Source organism: Triturus cristatus, chromosome 10, assembly GCF_964204655.1.
Source record: "Triturus cristatus chromosome 10, aTriCri1.1, whole genome shotgun sequence".
Classification (NCBI taxonomy): domain Eukaryota; kingdom Metazoa; phylum Chordata; class Amphibia; order Caudata; family Salamandridae; genus Triturus; species Triturus cristatus.
Window position 1 is genome coordinate 132,341,120 of NC_140593.1, and position 13,620 is coordinate 132,354,739.

Genomic DNA, 13,620 nt, shown 5'->3' on the forward strand with positions numbered 1-13,620 from the left:
GTTGCAACCCAGGAGAGTAATATCATTCGAGTCACCTATTTGCACCAACTTCCTTTGGATAACTGGGCATGGCCTAGTATTAGGTCCCACTTGACAAGGGTTAATGTCATATTCCAAGATAGTGGGTGGAGCCAACAGCCACATGTGGAACGGAGGACACCCAGCGGAATTGGGGTGGCCTTCAATGTCATCGGAAAAGTCCAGCTTCTCAGCAGAAGTTTTCATCTTGGCAGCATAAACCTAGGTGATTTAATTGGGTGACTGATATTTGCAGGAACACCATTCAAAGAATTTGTTATTTGTAGTTGTTTCTCATTCTAACCTATGTTTAACATTGACTTATTATTGTGTGTGTGTATATGTCTTGAGGCAGGTTCCGTGGAAGGTTCTCATTAAAATGAGCCAGTAGCTGGAGTATTGGGATGGGAGACAGTCAGCTGTCCTATTTGGTAAAGTCATCAGAAAGTTATTTGCGGGGGAAATCAGGCCTTTATTCCACAAATTCTCCTAATTTCACTAGGAAAAAAGCAGTGCCACTTAAGATTAAATTGGTTTGGGATACAAAGTTATCAGGTGAATGTAGACTTGAATGAATGAATGACAAATGATTTATACAGTGCAAACAGCTGCCTCATAGGACATCCTGGTGTTAGCCAATCACCAAAAGGGATATATTGTAAAGTAACAAAATGTAGCATATAGCCAAATCTTCAACAATTTTCTGAACTGGTTCTCATGACTGTGGCACGCAGTATGAGGGACTTCATTTCAGGCTTTTTTTGCCAGGAAGCAGAAGGATCTTCCTTCCCTTTTTAGGTCGAGCTTGGGCTGCGCGTTGGATTGTATTGTATAAAAATCATATATAGCGCAAACTGTCACCCTGTGGGTATCCTGGCACTGCGACTTAACGGATGACATCAGCAAACATCAAACCTGATTATCAGTGGGAAGCATTACGCTCGTTCCTTGGGAACAGCCAGGTTTTCAGACCTTTTCTAAAGCATAGCAGGGAGTTAGCTTGTCTAATGCTCTGGGGCAGCTCATTCCATAGGCGTGATGCCGCGATACCGAATGCTCTGCCTCCCATCCTGGACTTCTTAAATCTGGTGGTCGTTACCAGATTTGCGCTGGAAGAGCGAAAATGTCTCTTGGGCGTATACCAAGTAAATTTCTCCTGCAAGGGTACTGGACCCATGGTATGTACTGCTCTGAACACAATACAGAGAGACCTAAAGCAGACTCTTTCCTTAACGGGCAGCCAATGAAGATCCCTCAAGGCCAGTGTCGTAGAGGATCTGCGCTGCCTGTTTAACATCAGCTTTGCTGCTATAGACTGGACTCTCTGCAACCCCTGCAGAATGAATTGTGGTGCTCCCAAACACAGGGAGTTGCAGTAGTCCAGTCTACTCAAGATTATGCTCCTCACTACAAGAGGTCTAGCATCACTAGGCAGTAGCGGGAGAATCTGCCAAAGCACTCTCCGCAAGGAAAAACAGACACTAATCGTTTTGTTAGCCTGTGACTCCATTTGGAGGTTGTCATCCACCAAGACCCCCAAATTACGCACAGTTTTGACTGAAACCAAGGGTTCATCCCCAGGGGTGAGTTTAAACTCCAGCGGCAGGTGCTGGGGCATTTTAGCAGTAGAGCAGTATACCACCTCTGTTTTCCCCCCATTAAATTGCAGAGAGTTTTTTCTGAGCCAGCTAGAAGTCTGGCGCATACATTCCTGGAATGTGTCCATGGTCACCGCTTGCTTCCCTTCCAAGGAAAACACCAATTGGGTGTCATCAGCGTAGTTGACCAGGTCAATTCCGAAAGACTTGATGATAGGGATCAGAGGATGTAGGTAAATGTTAAAAAGAATGGGGCTTATTGCAGAGCCCTGCGGCACCCCGTGGCGCACCGTAGACTTAATGGAGGTGAACGGTGGCATGGTCACGACCTGTTGTCTTCCTGATGGATATGATTGCAGCCACTTCAGAGCCCGTCCTTTCACACCTATATTTTCCAGTCTTTCCACCAGTACTGCATGACTCACCGTATCGAATGCGGCCGACATGTCCAGTAGCACTAGTACAGATGGATTACCATTGTCGGCTCCCATTCGCAGGTTGTCCATTACGGTTGCCAAAGCTGTTTCAGTTCCGTGGCCTGGACGAAAACCAAACTGGTCCATATCCAGCAGATGGTTATCCTCAAGATAGCAAGACAAAGATTTGCTGACTGCCTTTTCCTTTTTACTGGGTATGGCAAGAGAGAGATGGGTCTAAATTCGCTGGGTTTGTTGGGTCCAGAGAAGATTTCTTAAGTGGGGGGGGGGGGGGGGGGGGGGGTCACCACTGCCTGCTTCCATACCTCTGGAACCACTCCTTCTTGCAATGACTGGCAGCAGATCTGCCACAGCCAGGAAATATTTTTTGCCTAAACTCCTTCCAGATCCCATGAGGGAGAGGGTCTAGAGGAGAACCCGAGGAAACACTTTGAGCGAGGCTGTTAAAGAGATCCTCGGTGAGGGGTTGAAAGTGCTCCAAAGATGTTTCTGCCGAGGCTGCACTGCGAGGCATGCTGTATTGAGGTAGGGACTTGAAGCTCCACCCACTCTCTGCCCACATTTTTCATTGGCTTGTGTCATTGTCCACTGTAAACTATGGCTGTTCATTGGTCAAAAGCCTTAGTAGTCCCTCCTTAGTACCGCCTTGTCTCATTTTGTAACCCCCCATGGCAACACCACCTGTTACATGTGTTGTTGCTCTGTAGGCTATAATTACAGCCTCCGAGCACTATTTTCTCAAATAGCTTTCTGCTGCCTGCTGTTACAGGCAGGACACGCTCTCTCCTAAAACCTTTTTTTTATTTTCATAGTACTCATTTGCAATGCAATCAGTCTCGCATTTGCGAAAGTTTAAGCTATTGGTATTATAACTGAAAATTATTTTTCTTCATCTGTTTTAAAAACAACACATAAATAAAAGGCATTATCATTTACAATGCCAATAGCTCAAACTCTTATAAATGTAAGACCTATTGCAATTGCAAATGCTTGTTTTTAAATTAAAAGCTGGTATTTGTTTTAGTCTATCCATGCTTGATCTCCGTGATCTACTTGGTAAATAGGGCAGTGATCTCATACAAAGATATATATGTCCAGTACCGTAGTCGGCTCTGTGAGCAAGGACAAGTGTTTTGAATTGAATGTGCTTATGGACCGGCCGCCAGTGCAGTTGTCTAAGGTGTTGAGAAATAGAACAGTGACTGGACAATCTGCAGCATTTGGAAAATTGGTATAAAACAAGATACACCCTATTACGCCATGTGTTGGTATATTTCAGCAAACGTTCCAGGGGCTGATCACAAAGGTAAACTTACACTTTTGTGTAAATTTACGATTGTTTGCTATTCACAAAGGGATTTATGAGTAGTATCTTTCTGAGTGCGAAGTCTCTGCACATAAAAAGATAGGTTTATCCTGCGTATACTCCGCACTTGTAAAGATACTACTCGTTAATCCTTTTATGAATACCAAACAATCGTAAACTTTAACAAAAGTGTAAGTTTACCTTTATGAATCAGGCCCCAACTATCTCACATCTTACAAGTAAATAATGCAAAAAATCAAGCAGTCATGCAAAGGATGATGCCACCTTGTTTATTTAAGAAAGCAAAGCTGGATTGCAGGATTGTTAAAAAAAATAGAATTGTGCTGATCTCATCTTTTTTGCTCCTTTTTTAGGCTCATCAAGAATGAGATTACCTTTGATGGAGCCTTGTCTTTTCTGGAAGTTCTCAAAGAGAACACAGTGATAGAGGAGATCTGGTAAGGCTCCACACCGCACACCCTGCAGAACCTGCAGTTTACATGTTGTTGTTGGTCACACCAATAAGTTTATGGAATATCCACTTTTGACCTTGTATTTAGAGACCTTGGTAAAATAGTGAGCTGAAGTTATCTTTCTTATTTTAGTGCCCCACCAAATTAAATGGGGCCATTTCTGAATTAATCAAAGTAACAATAATGGGCCCATTCTACCAGCCCTTTCCCAGTTTGTAATTTTAATGATTACACAACCCTGGCATCTACTGGTATTTTATTTGCAAATTTTGCACCTTTCAGCTGTATACGATCGATCATTCACTCTCACACTCCTGACAGCACGTTAATAGGCATGGCTTGTTGTGACTGTGATCACTGCATAATTCAAGTCAAAGCAATGGTACCAGCAGATGAACTCATCAGATAAAGATGGTTAGATTGTGCACAGCCTAGGGGGGTGGAAGGGAATACTGACTAAATCACAAAACTTCAAAAGACTTGAAATTGTACAATAAAGGTGCTAATTTAAACTCAACTCCCCCACCACCCTGACCTACGAAGATTTCAAAATGATTATGGAATAAGGATAGGCAGAACTCAAAGGCCTTATATTAGAAATTACAGTGTGCATTTTCTTGGCTGAGATTCCTAATACCAATTACGACAATAGTACTCGTTGGTCCTCCAGAAATGCTGTTTGTATTTATGCGAACTTGACGTAGACACACCCTCCTTTCATCCACATGCCGTGTACAGTGTCATGTTTCTATCCCACTGTCTGGAATTTCTGGGGTTTGTGGATCCCTCGGTTCCTCAATGCCTACTCAGTAGGTCTGCAATTGAATACTAGCACATTGATTACTAAAGTATAGAGACATAAAAAAGCAAAACCGAAAATTACAAATTTGAAAACTCTGGAAAGCACAGGGATAAATCATATTGTTGTAAATATGGCGCAGTCCTGGGCTTTTAAAATGGTGCAGCTCAGCACAGCAAAAGGGCTTGGACTGCCGCCCTGTGTCATTTTGTCATAAACAAGGCCCAGAATTTCTGCTTTTGTAATGACTTGGGCTTTGACAATCCACATTGCACAGTTTCATTGATGGAAGAGCTGCTTCATGGGTAGATAATGATGTTTGGCTGTGCAGCCTCCAGACATAGGTGTGAGTCAGAATAAAGTAAAACCAAAGTAAATGATGGACGGAGTGTTGAACATTGCAAGCCCTCACCCCCAGTCAACTGATCTGGGTTTAATCCATCACCGTTCTTTAGCCCACTCTGCCACCCCAGTTCAGACATGGCCATATGCAAATCAGTCTGACCCTGTGCCTCATGGGAACAGTCCAGCCCGAACTGCCAAGCCATGTCTTCCCTGGACCGGAAACAAGCTTCCTAGGACCGGTTTCTGGCATTTCAGCCGTCTTCAGCCAGGCTTGCTTGAATCCAGTGGCAAAGTGAGCAAGGGACTCACGTCTGAGCATACCCTGCCAACTTATGGCGAACGAAGCTTGTTTCCGGTCCAGGGAAGACATGGTTTGGCAGTTCGGGCTGGACTGTTCCCATGAGGCACAGGGTCAGACTGATTTGCACTTGGCCATGTCTGAACTGGGGTGGCAGAGTGGGCTAAAGAACGGTGATGGATTAAACCCAGATCAGTTGACTGGGGGTGAGTGCTTGCAATGTTCAACACTCCGTCCATCATTTCCTTTGGTTTTTGCTTTAGTCAGAATAAAGTGCCGTCCCATAACCACCCTTACCCTTCGGGGAGTAAGCAAACGAAAGCCTGCCTATCTCTCCCAGAAAGTCCCCCTTCTGTATTAGGCTCACCAATGTGCAAAGAGGAACACATTTACAGTCATGCGATTACAACATGGTTCTTACTAATATATTCTTCCTTTATTTTCTTTCGCCCACTTGCTTCCTGTTAGCTTGCATGGCAACCAGATCAGACCACCGGACCCCAACCCTCTCGAAAAAGAAGCAAGAATCATTTACTACTGAGTGAATGCATTGTTTTCCCAGCAGATGTAAAGCTGTGCATATACTCTTTGTCTGCCAGTTCTGTAGCAAAGAAGCCATGTGCACTCATCCTCAAACTCCACCTCACAATGGTGTGGTACATTGGTGCTTGGGCATCCCCGCACAGTATGCAAACAGAAGCAGATACGCCTACCTTCAAATCCTCACAACACAAATTGTGTTTCAGGCTTTTAAAGCCGACAGTTCTCAATAGTGAGATAGTACAGGAACTCCAAAATGTGACGATGCGCGTCGCTAATCATGATCAGAAAGCATTACTTGCCTGGACAGGACTTTGTAGCATTTCTCTTGAATCATAAATCCTTCTGTGTGATTCTGATCAGCCTACCACTTCTTGATGGTGCCCATAGAGGGGAGTAGGGGTTCTCTGATTCGAGTACATACCTGGGATTTGGAAATACGCTTCCTGGTTCGAATCTTGGCTCTTCTGCTGGCTCTCTGTGTGATGGGTGCGTCCCATTGCATTACATTCATAACGAACACTCTCAAAAACACAAACAATTCTTTTGCTCTTTGCATGGGGAGGTAAAGACATAATCTTTCCTATGGCGTATGCCCATATTAGACTACAGTTCCATAATCGTCACATTTTAAGGAAAGTCGACACTCCAGAGATCTAACCTTTCTATCAAGTGAGCAATCTCCTCTCCTAACCCTTACCCTGTTCAGGCCTTCAATTTCAGGCATTTCAATGTTTTTAAATTGCTTTGTCACAGATTTCTGTCGAGCCACCAGATTTAAAGAACTGCTTGATGCACGTTGCACGTGATCTCGCACACAAATTTGCACCCGTTGCATATGCAACGCTGCTACGTGCTGCATGACTCAAGCAACCAATGTGAAAGGAGCCCCTCCTGGAGCCTGTTCTATTGAGGTCTCCAGAGGGTTGAATGAGGACTTTTTTCAGTTAGTCTATTGTGTAACATGCATTTACTGATGTGTAGGAAATAAGAGAACACTAATTGTCTTCTTTGTAAGTGCATACGCGTTGTTTTGCATGCCTTTCTTGCCTGAATGGTCAACATACCAGCTCGGCTCTTGGAGCCATTGTAAACTGTGAGATGGAAATGCATGTCCATATCTCAGTAGATTTCTGTTAGTTTTATTGTGAGCAGGGACAAGGTCAAAGTGAGATGCTGCATTAATGCTGTTGTGTTTTTGTAATTACCTGCATATGTTTACTATATTTTGTTATGTGTTCTTGGAATTCAGTTTCCCTGCTCCCCACTAGCACAGTTGTCATGCCTCCCTACCATTGGTATCTTAACTCCAGCACTTTGGATAGACTGTTTCTTTAGGACCGCTCGAATTCTCTTGATATATTATAGCCTTATAGCCCGCTATTAAAGGCCCGCTGCCGCGTTAAAGGCCCGAGCCGAAGGCGAGGGACTTTAACAAAAGCAGCGGGACTTTAATAGCGGTATAGCCCTGCTACGAAGGGCTATAAGGCTATTAGAACATTCTGCCACCAGAGGGCAGAATGTTCTAACAAATTAAACAAAGGCTTCTCAAAGCTCATGGGGATTTAAATCCCCTCGAGCTCTGAGAGGCCTTTGTAAAACATTGGAATGTTGCTCTGCGGGCCTTTACCGGCCCGTAGAAGCATGGAGCACTCCATTGTCTACAATGGAGTGCTCCACATTCCAATGTTCTAATTATCTATCAAGACTGTGAGAATTAGATTCTGTGAGAGACTAGAGTAACTCTCAAAACCAGTGTCTCAAACAAAGAGTTCAGTGTCTCACACTGACAGCACTGAGTTGGTTGTGGATTTACCCATCCCACACCTCCAAAGGTGTTCTATGAAACATCCACTAATAAGCTGTAGGAGAAGGTCCCATGAGGTGTTTTGCATTCAGAAATTGCACTGTTTTAATATGTTTTTGAAAATATTTCAAAACCAGCTCTGTCACTCTCGTTCTGTAGAACTCCCATTCCCTGAAAGATTTCAGGTTGTGTGCTGCAAGTGAAGGAAAACTAAAAAAAGACAACCCCCAACCTAAAAAAAAGTTCGAAAATATTTTATATAGTTGCCAATTAATTCAAATGTGACAACCTAACTGCAGCCTGGGATTAAAGACACACAATTTGATATCCAGATGCCACCTAGCTGTTGACTCAGGACGCACATAGCTTAACATGAAAAGAATTCCAATTGTAATAAAATTGAGCAATTGTTGTACTTCTGACATTAAAGCCCAGGTTACATGGCTTGCTTCAAAACTTTGTAACATTTACTAAATAATAAAATCGCCTTTTAGTCTTTTCACAAAATGACACTGAAATTATGTCAATAAAATAAATCTAGTACATTTCAAATACTTGTGAAGTCAGATGGTAAGTTTCAATTCAAGAGTTCCAAAAAATAAAAGTTGCATCTATATTGATTTTTAAGGAGGTGTAGTGTTTCTTCAGATAGCAACAAGTAAGTCAATCCAAATTAATGGTTGCCCAAAACGTGCCGCAGAGCTTTTCTGGAACCGCCGTATCTCCTACAGGATGATGCATGAAACCAAAACAGCATAGAACTTGATGTAAGAAATCTCGCAGTTCGTAAAAATACTTTTTTGATAGAGGGACCTAGTCCCACTAGCAGAGTCTGTCACTAAAGGATCCAACCCAGCACCCTCTGACAGATGACATAAAAAGGGTCCAGAACCTAGGGATTAACACAAGCATTTTTACAGTTCACTGGTGCAAAATACATATTTAAATATAGAGAAGCCAGTGCTTTGCAAACAATTTAAATAATTAAAAAATAAGGGCCTCAAAGACTAGAATGCAACCTCCAAGGATGTCTGAAACTGAGTAACCTTCATGTGACCCCAGCCCCACCACAGTCATAATTCCCTGCACTGAAGAAGAGCATAGGGTTACTAAAAGCCTTCTCAACAACACCACAAATTGGCTCTTGTCACACGTCAGCACTTTACAAAACATTTAAACAAGCAAATAATTAAATAAGAGAAGTGTTGCATCATAAGACTGTCAGAGGGTGAATAGTTTCATATTTTGCTTGAATTCGAAAAAAGAAATGAGTATCTTCATAAGTTCATGTGCGTATAGACTATGCAAAGGAAGTTTAGTGAAGTCAACTACACCCGGCGAAGAAATTTAAACTAATCCAAATTATTTGAAAGATTTGCCGTAAGAGAAAATAATGAGATAATCAAGACTTCCAAGAGGCATTTTGGAAAAAAGCTAGGTATGTCTCCGCCTATGATAACTACATATGTTCTTTTAAAAATATGTTCTTATTCAGCACATGTTTAACGTAAGACTGTATGTATATATGTATATACACATACACACACACACATATATATATATATATATATATATATATATATATATATATATATATATATATATATATATTACCTACTGGCGATAGCCAGTAGGTAGTTATAGTTAGGACCACGTTTCCATAGGAAAACCTCAACATTCTATTTTGAATAACTTTGGCGCCGGTCGACGAATCCTCGCAAATTTTTCAAAATAGGTGGGGCGCTACGCTCCGCTCCTACCCTGAAAGTCTCGGGGGGATCCGTCAAGCGGGGGCTGAGATAAAAGGGGGGTCCCAAAACGCGTTTTTCCCATGCATTTTTCCATAGGACCTTTAGAACGAGCTACAGCCCGAACGGCTGAACAGAATTACTCAAAATTTGGCAGAGAGGTAGTCCCTAGGTCAAGGAAGTGCCTTTTGTAGGTTTGGTGTAAATCTGTTCAGTAGATTCTGAGAAAATAGCCTTTAAATCAATATATATATCTGAGCCAGCTTACGGTACGCTTACCGTACGCTTACGGTAAGCGTACGGTGGCGTGCGCGAGCGCGATTCTGATTGGCTCTTAGATCTTAGTAAACATTCGAATCGGCCGAAACCAGGAAGCGGCGGCCGCCATTTTGTCTCTCGCACTGAGAGTGATTTTTAAAATATCAAGCCCAAAAACATGTAAAGGGGCTGTTTTGACAACTCCCTCCCACATAGTCATGTTGAGGGAGTCCCCAAACATCCCCCAAGTGCAAAAACGGTTTTATTTTTTTTTCGGCAATTTCGCGGGGTACGCTTATCGTACGCTTACCGTAAGCGTACGGTAAAAAAATAAAAATAAAAAAAACACTATCCACACTTACCCCACCCCCTGTGCTTTTGGTGGCCGAAGGCCACCAAAAGCACAGGGCTTATGTTAAGGGCAAAAAACACTATCCACACTTACCCCACCCCCTGTGCTTTTGGTGGCCGAAGGCCACCAAATGTACAGGGCTTATTATAAGGGAAAAAAACTTAGCATTTAAAAAACCGTACTAATTCACTGAAAAAACCATAGGTTTCACACACGTTATAGTTAGGAATTAGCATTTAAAAAACCTTGCAAATTCACTGAAAAAACCATAGGTTTCACACATGTTATAGTTAGCGGAAATTTTACTGATAAAAAACCAGTGAAATTCCCCCGTTATAGTTAGCGCAGGCAACTATAACTCACGCGACTGCAATCTTCTGCTGATGACATATGTGTCTTTATGAAAAAAAAATATTTGTAATATATGTATAGCTAAAAATGTATGGAAGAAGACATGGGCAAATAAGTGTCTAAATACAGTATTAGCATCAGCAGAGGATTGCGGTCGCGTGAGTTATAGTTGCCTGCGCTAACTATAACGGGGGAATTTCACTGGTTTTTTATCAGTAAAATTTCCGCTAACTATAACATGTGTGAAACCTATGGTTTTTTCAGTGAATATATATATATATATATATATATATATATATATACTTGAAGATGAAGGATCACAAGAAAACAACAGCCAGCCAGGGCAAAAATCTGGATCCCAAAGGATACAATGAGTCACAAAGAAATAAAATATCCAAGAAAGAAGTGACTCAAACAGATAGATTCACCAAAGAACAAAAATATATTTCCACTACAACGTTTCAGCTTCCGCCTTCCTCAGGTAGTACAAGATGGTTTGCTCTGTGGCTGCACAGATGACAGCTGAATTTTCAAAAAGCATCATGAGTGAAGATTCCATTTGGAATGTGGAATCAATGCAGTCCAGAGAGCTCTTGAGATATGCAGTAATCAGGTTGTGTTGTCAGTAATGTTCAGTCCATCTGGATGCAGTGATTTTAAACGGTACATCCAGAAGTTTTCCCTGGAGTCCAGTAGTTCTTCCTTTGAAACATGTTCCACGGGGAAAATCTTCAAATCTGATAGTGAATGATCCACAAGGTTAAAATGATTGGCTACAGGCTGGTCAATTTTCTTATTAATTATTGCAGATTTGTGGTTCCTGAATCGTGTACGGAGGTCATTCACTGTTTGGCCTACATATTGCTTTTTACAGCTTTGCCGTTGGCACTGAATCACATAAATAATGCATGTTGAGCGACATGTAAGATGCTGCCTTATTGCATAGGTCCTTCTCGTAACAGAACTAGTTGCAGATGATGTTTGTAAAAGATATTCACACGTGATGCACCTTTTAGAGTCACAGCAATGAACCCCTGCATTTGTTACAGCTTGCTTGAGTTCAGCTCTCACAATAAGAGATCGTAAATTTGGAGCTCTGCGGTAAGCAATGACTGGTGGTTTTGGAAAAACCTTTTGCAATTTTTCACAAGTGGACAGTAAGGGAAATGTTTTTTGCATTATATTTCTGTAGTTAGGAGCTGATGGATGATAGTCCACTACAAATGGAGTTCTGTCACTTTTGTTTCTGCCGTTGGTATTCGAAATAAGTGCTTCTCTGGGTATCTGCAAAGACTTGTCAATTTGTTGCTGTATGATATGCAGAGGATAGCCTCGCCTTTTAAATAATGTAGCAAGCTCCTGTAGATGGTCTTTACAGGTTTCCTCATTGCTGCAGATGCGTCTTATTCTGAGTGCTTGGCTGTAGATGATGCTCAGTTTAGTGTGGTGTGGGTGACATGAAGTCCAGTTTAGATACAAATGAGCATCTGTAGGCTTGTGGTACAGATCAGTTGTAATTTTGTGTTCATGAATGGTGAGTAGCACATCCAGAAAAGGGAGATGAGGATTCTGTTTAGTATTGCTGCTGGTAAATTTGATGGTAGGATGGATATTGTTGATATAAGCTGTAAATTGTTCCAATGTTCTACTTCCTGAATTCCATATTATAAATATGTCATCAATGTATCGTAGCCATACCAGTGGTTTGATGCTAGAAGTAGCAAGTATACAGTTCTCTAGTTTGCCCATGAAGATATTTGCATAGGATGGAGCCATCCGAGTACCCATGGAAGTCCCTTGTATCTGCAGATAGTGTTTTCCTTTGAATGTAAAATTGTTGGATTTAAGGATAACTCTTGCAAAGTTGGTAAGCACAACCTGATTACTGCATATCTCAAGAGCTCTCTGGACTGCATTGATTCCACATTCCAAATGGAATCTTCACTCATGATGCTTTTTGAAAATTCAGCTGTCATCTGTGCAGCCACAGAGCAAACCATCTTGTACTACCTGAGGAAGGCGGAAGCTGAAACGTTGTAGTGGAAATATATTTTTGTTCTTTGGTGAATCTATCTGTTTGAGTCACTTCTTTCTTGGATATATATATATATATATATATATATATATATATATATATATATATATATATATAACCATTTCTATAGCTTGTTTTCTCTCCATGTTTTACTATGTGCATTCCTGTGGCAATTACTTTGTGGCTCTGTATTACATTTGCAGTGCTCAATCGCATAATAGTTTTATGCTCTTTTATTGCAAACGGATACCTCCGAATGTGACCTATAACATTTAGTTTCAAGATGAAGCTTTAATTTTACAGAGTTGAGAATACAGGTGAAACACAATAATGGTTGCGGCAAAATAAATTGTGCCCTGTTGGTTTCAGAACTTGTCCCTTTGTCGGCAGGGGGATCTGTAGGGCCATTCCTTTTGCTTCCATGGTGAGACAATATTAAGTGAAAATAGAATTAGTTTCCTTGTGGTTCATGCTTCACTTGCCATTATGGCCTAAGTGGCCAAGGTCTGCAACATCAAACCCACAATTTGAAGGTTCAACTACAAACAACATTTAATAAGTTACACCCCATTGTACTTGCTACCTCAAATTTTAACAACTACACTCAGTCTTTACATGGTCTACGTGTTCTCTCTTAATCGGTACAGTAATTGTACTGCGATGGTGCTCCAGGCCTTTGGAATAGAAATATCCCAGGTCCTGAAATGTAAAATAAATTTCAGCTATTTGTTTTATAAGAGTACACAACAATTCACACAGTGTGTTTCATAACCAATCATTGAAAGAAGTCTGCCAAAATAGAAGACTTACTGTAAAGTACCACCATCTAACCAATGACAGAGTGGAATTTGGGAGAGCTGTCCAATCGCAAAGACTGAGGTATGGTAGTGTGATGTGTTACGGCCCCTGTATACCTCTTGTAAACACAGATGAAAACAAACCATGTGCCTACTGCTCAAAGTCACCCGCACTCAGAGTGCTGAATGCTGCAATATAAGCTTCCCCCAAACTATTTTGATACTCAGTACATGCCAATATAGAGCTTGAAGTTCCAATAAAGTGTCGGTGAAATTTAGTAAGCATAGATATTTTTCTAAAATTAAATTAAAAGAAACCAATCGGGGTTTCCATTTTCTGCCAAACTGCATTTTTGCATGATGAAAGGTTGCAGCTATTTCTATAATGAAATAATTGTTTTTTATGTTGTAACCTTGGTGCTCAATATAAACCTTGGGCGAGGGGAGGTGATGGGGGT

The 13,620-nt window shown here is 41.4% G+C and overlaps 1 protein-coding gene across 5 annotated transcripts in view; it reads left to right on the forward strand.

Annotated features, from left to right (window-relative positions):
* The window catches only part of NOD1 (nucleotide binding oligomerization domain containing 1), a 559,036-nt gene that overhangs the window by 292,360 nt on the left and 253,056 nt on the right, over window positions 1-13,620 (forward strand). For 3 of the 5 annotated variants that reach the window (XR_014970015.1, XR_014970014.1, XM_085630630.1), the window contains exon 11: window positions 3,734-3,817. Coding sequence is in view for 3 of the 5 variants with exons in the window: in XM_085630630.1 (XP_085486756.1) it covers window positions 3,734-3,817 (84 nt within the window). In the remaining 2 variants the exon portion in view is untranslated. Of the gene's footprint in view, window positions 1-3,733; window positions 3,818-5,742; window positions 8,226-13,620 lie in introns of those variants that run through there. The other 2 variants (XM_085630628.1, XM_085630629.1) reach the window with 1 other exon arrangement.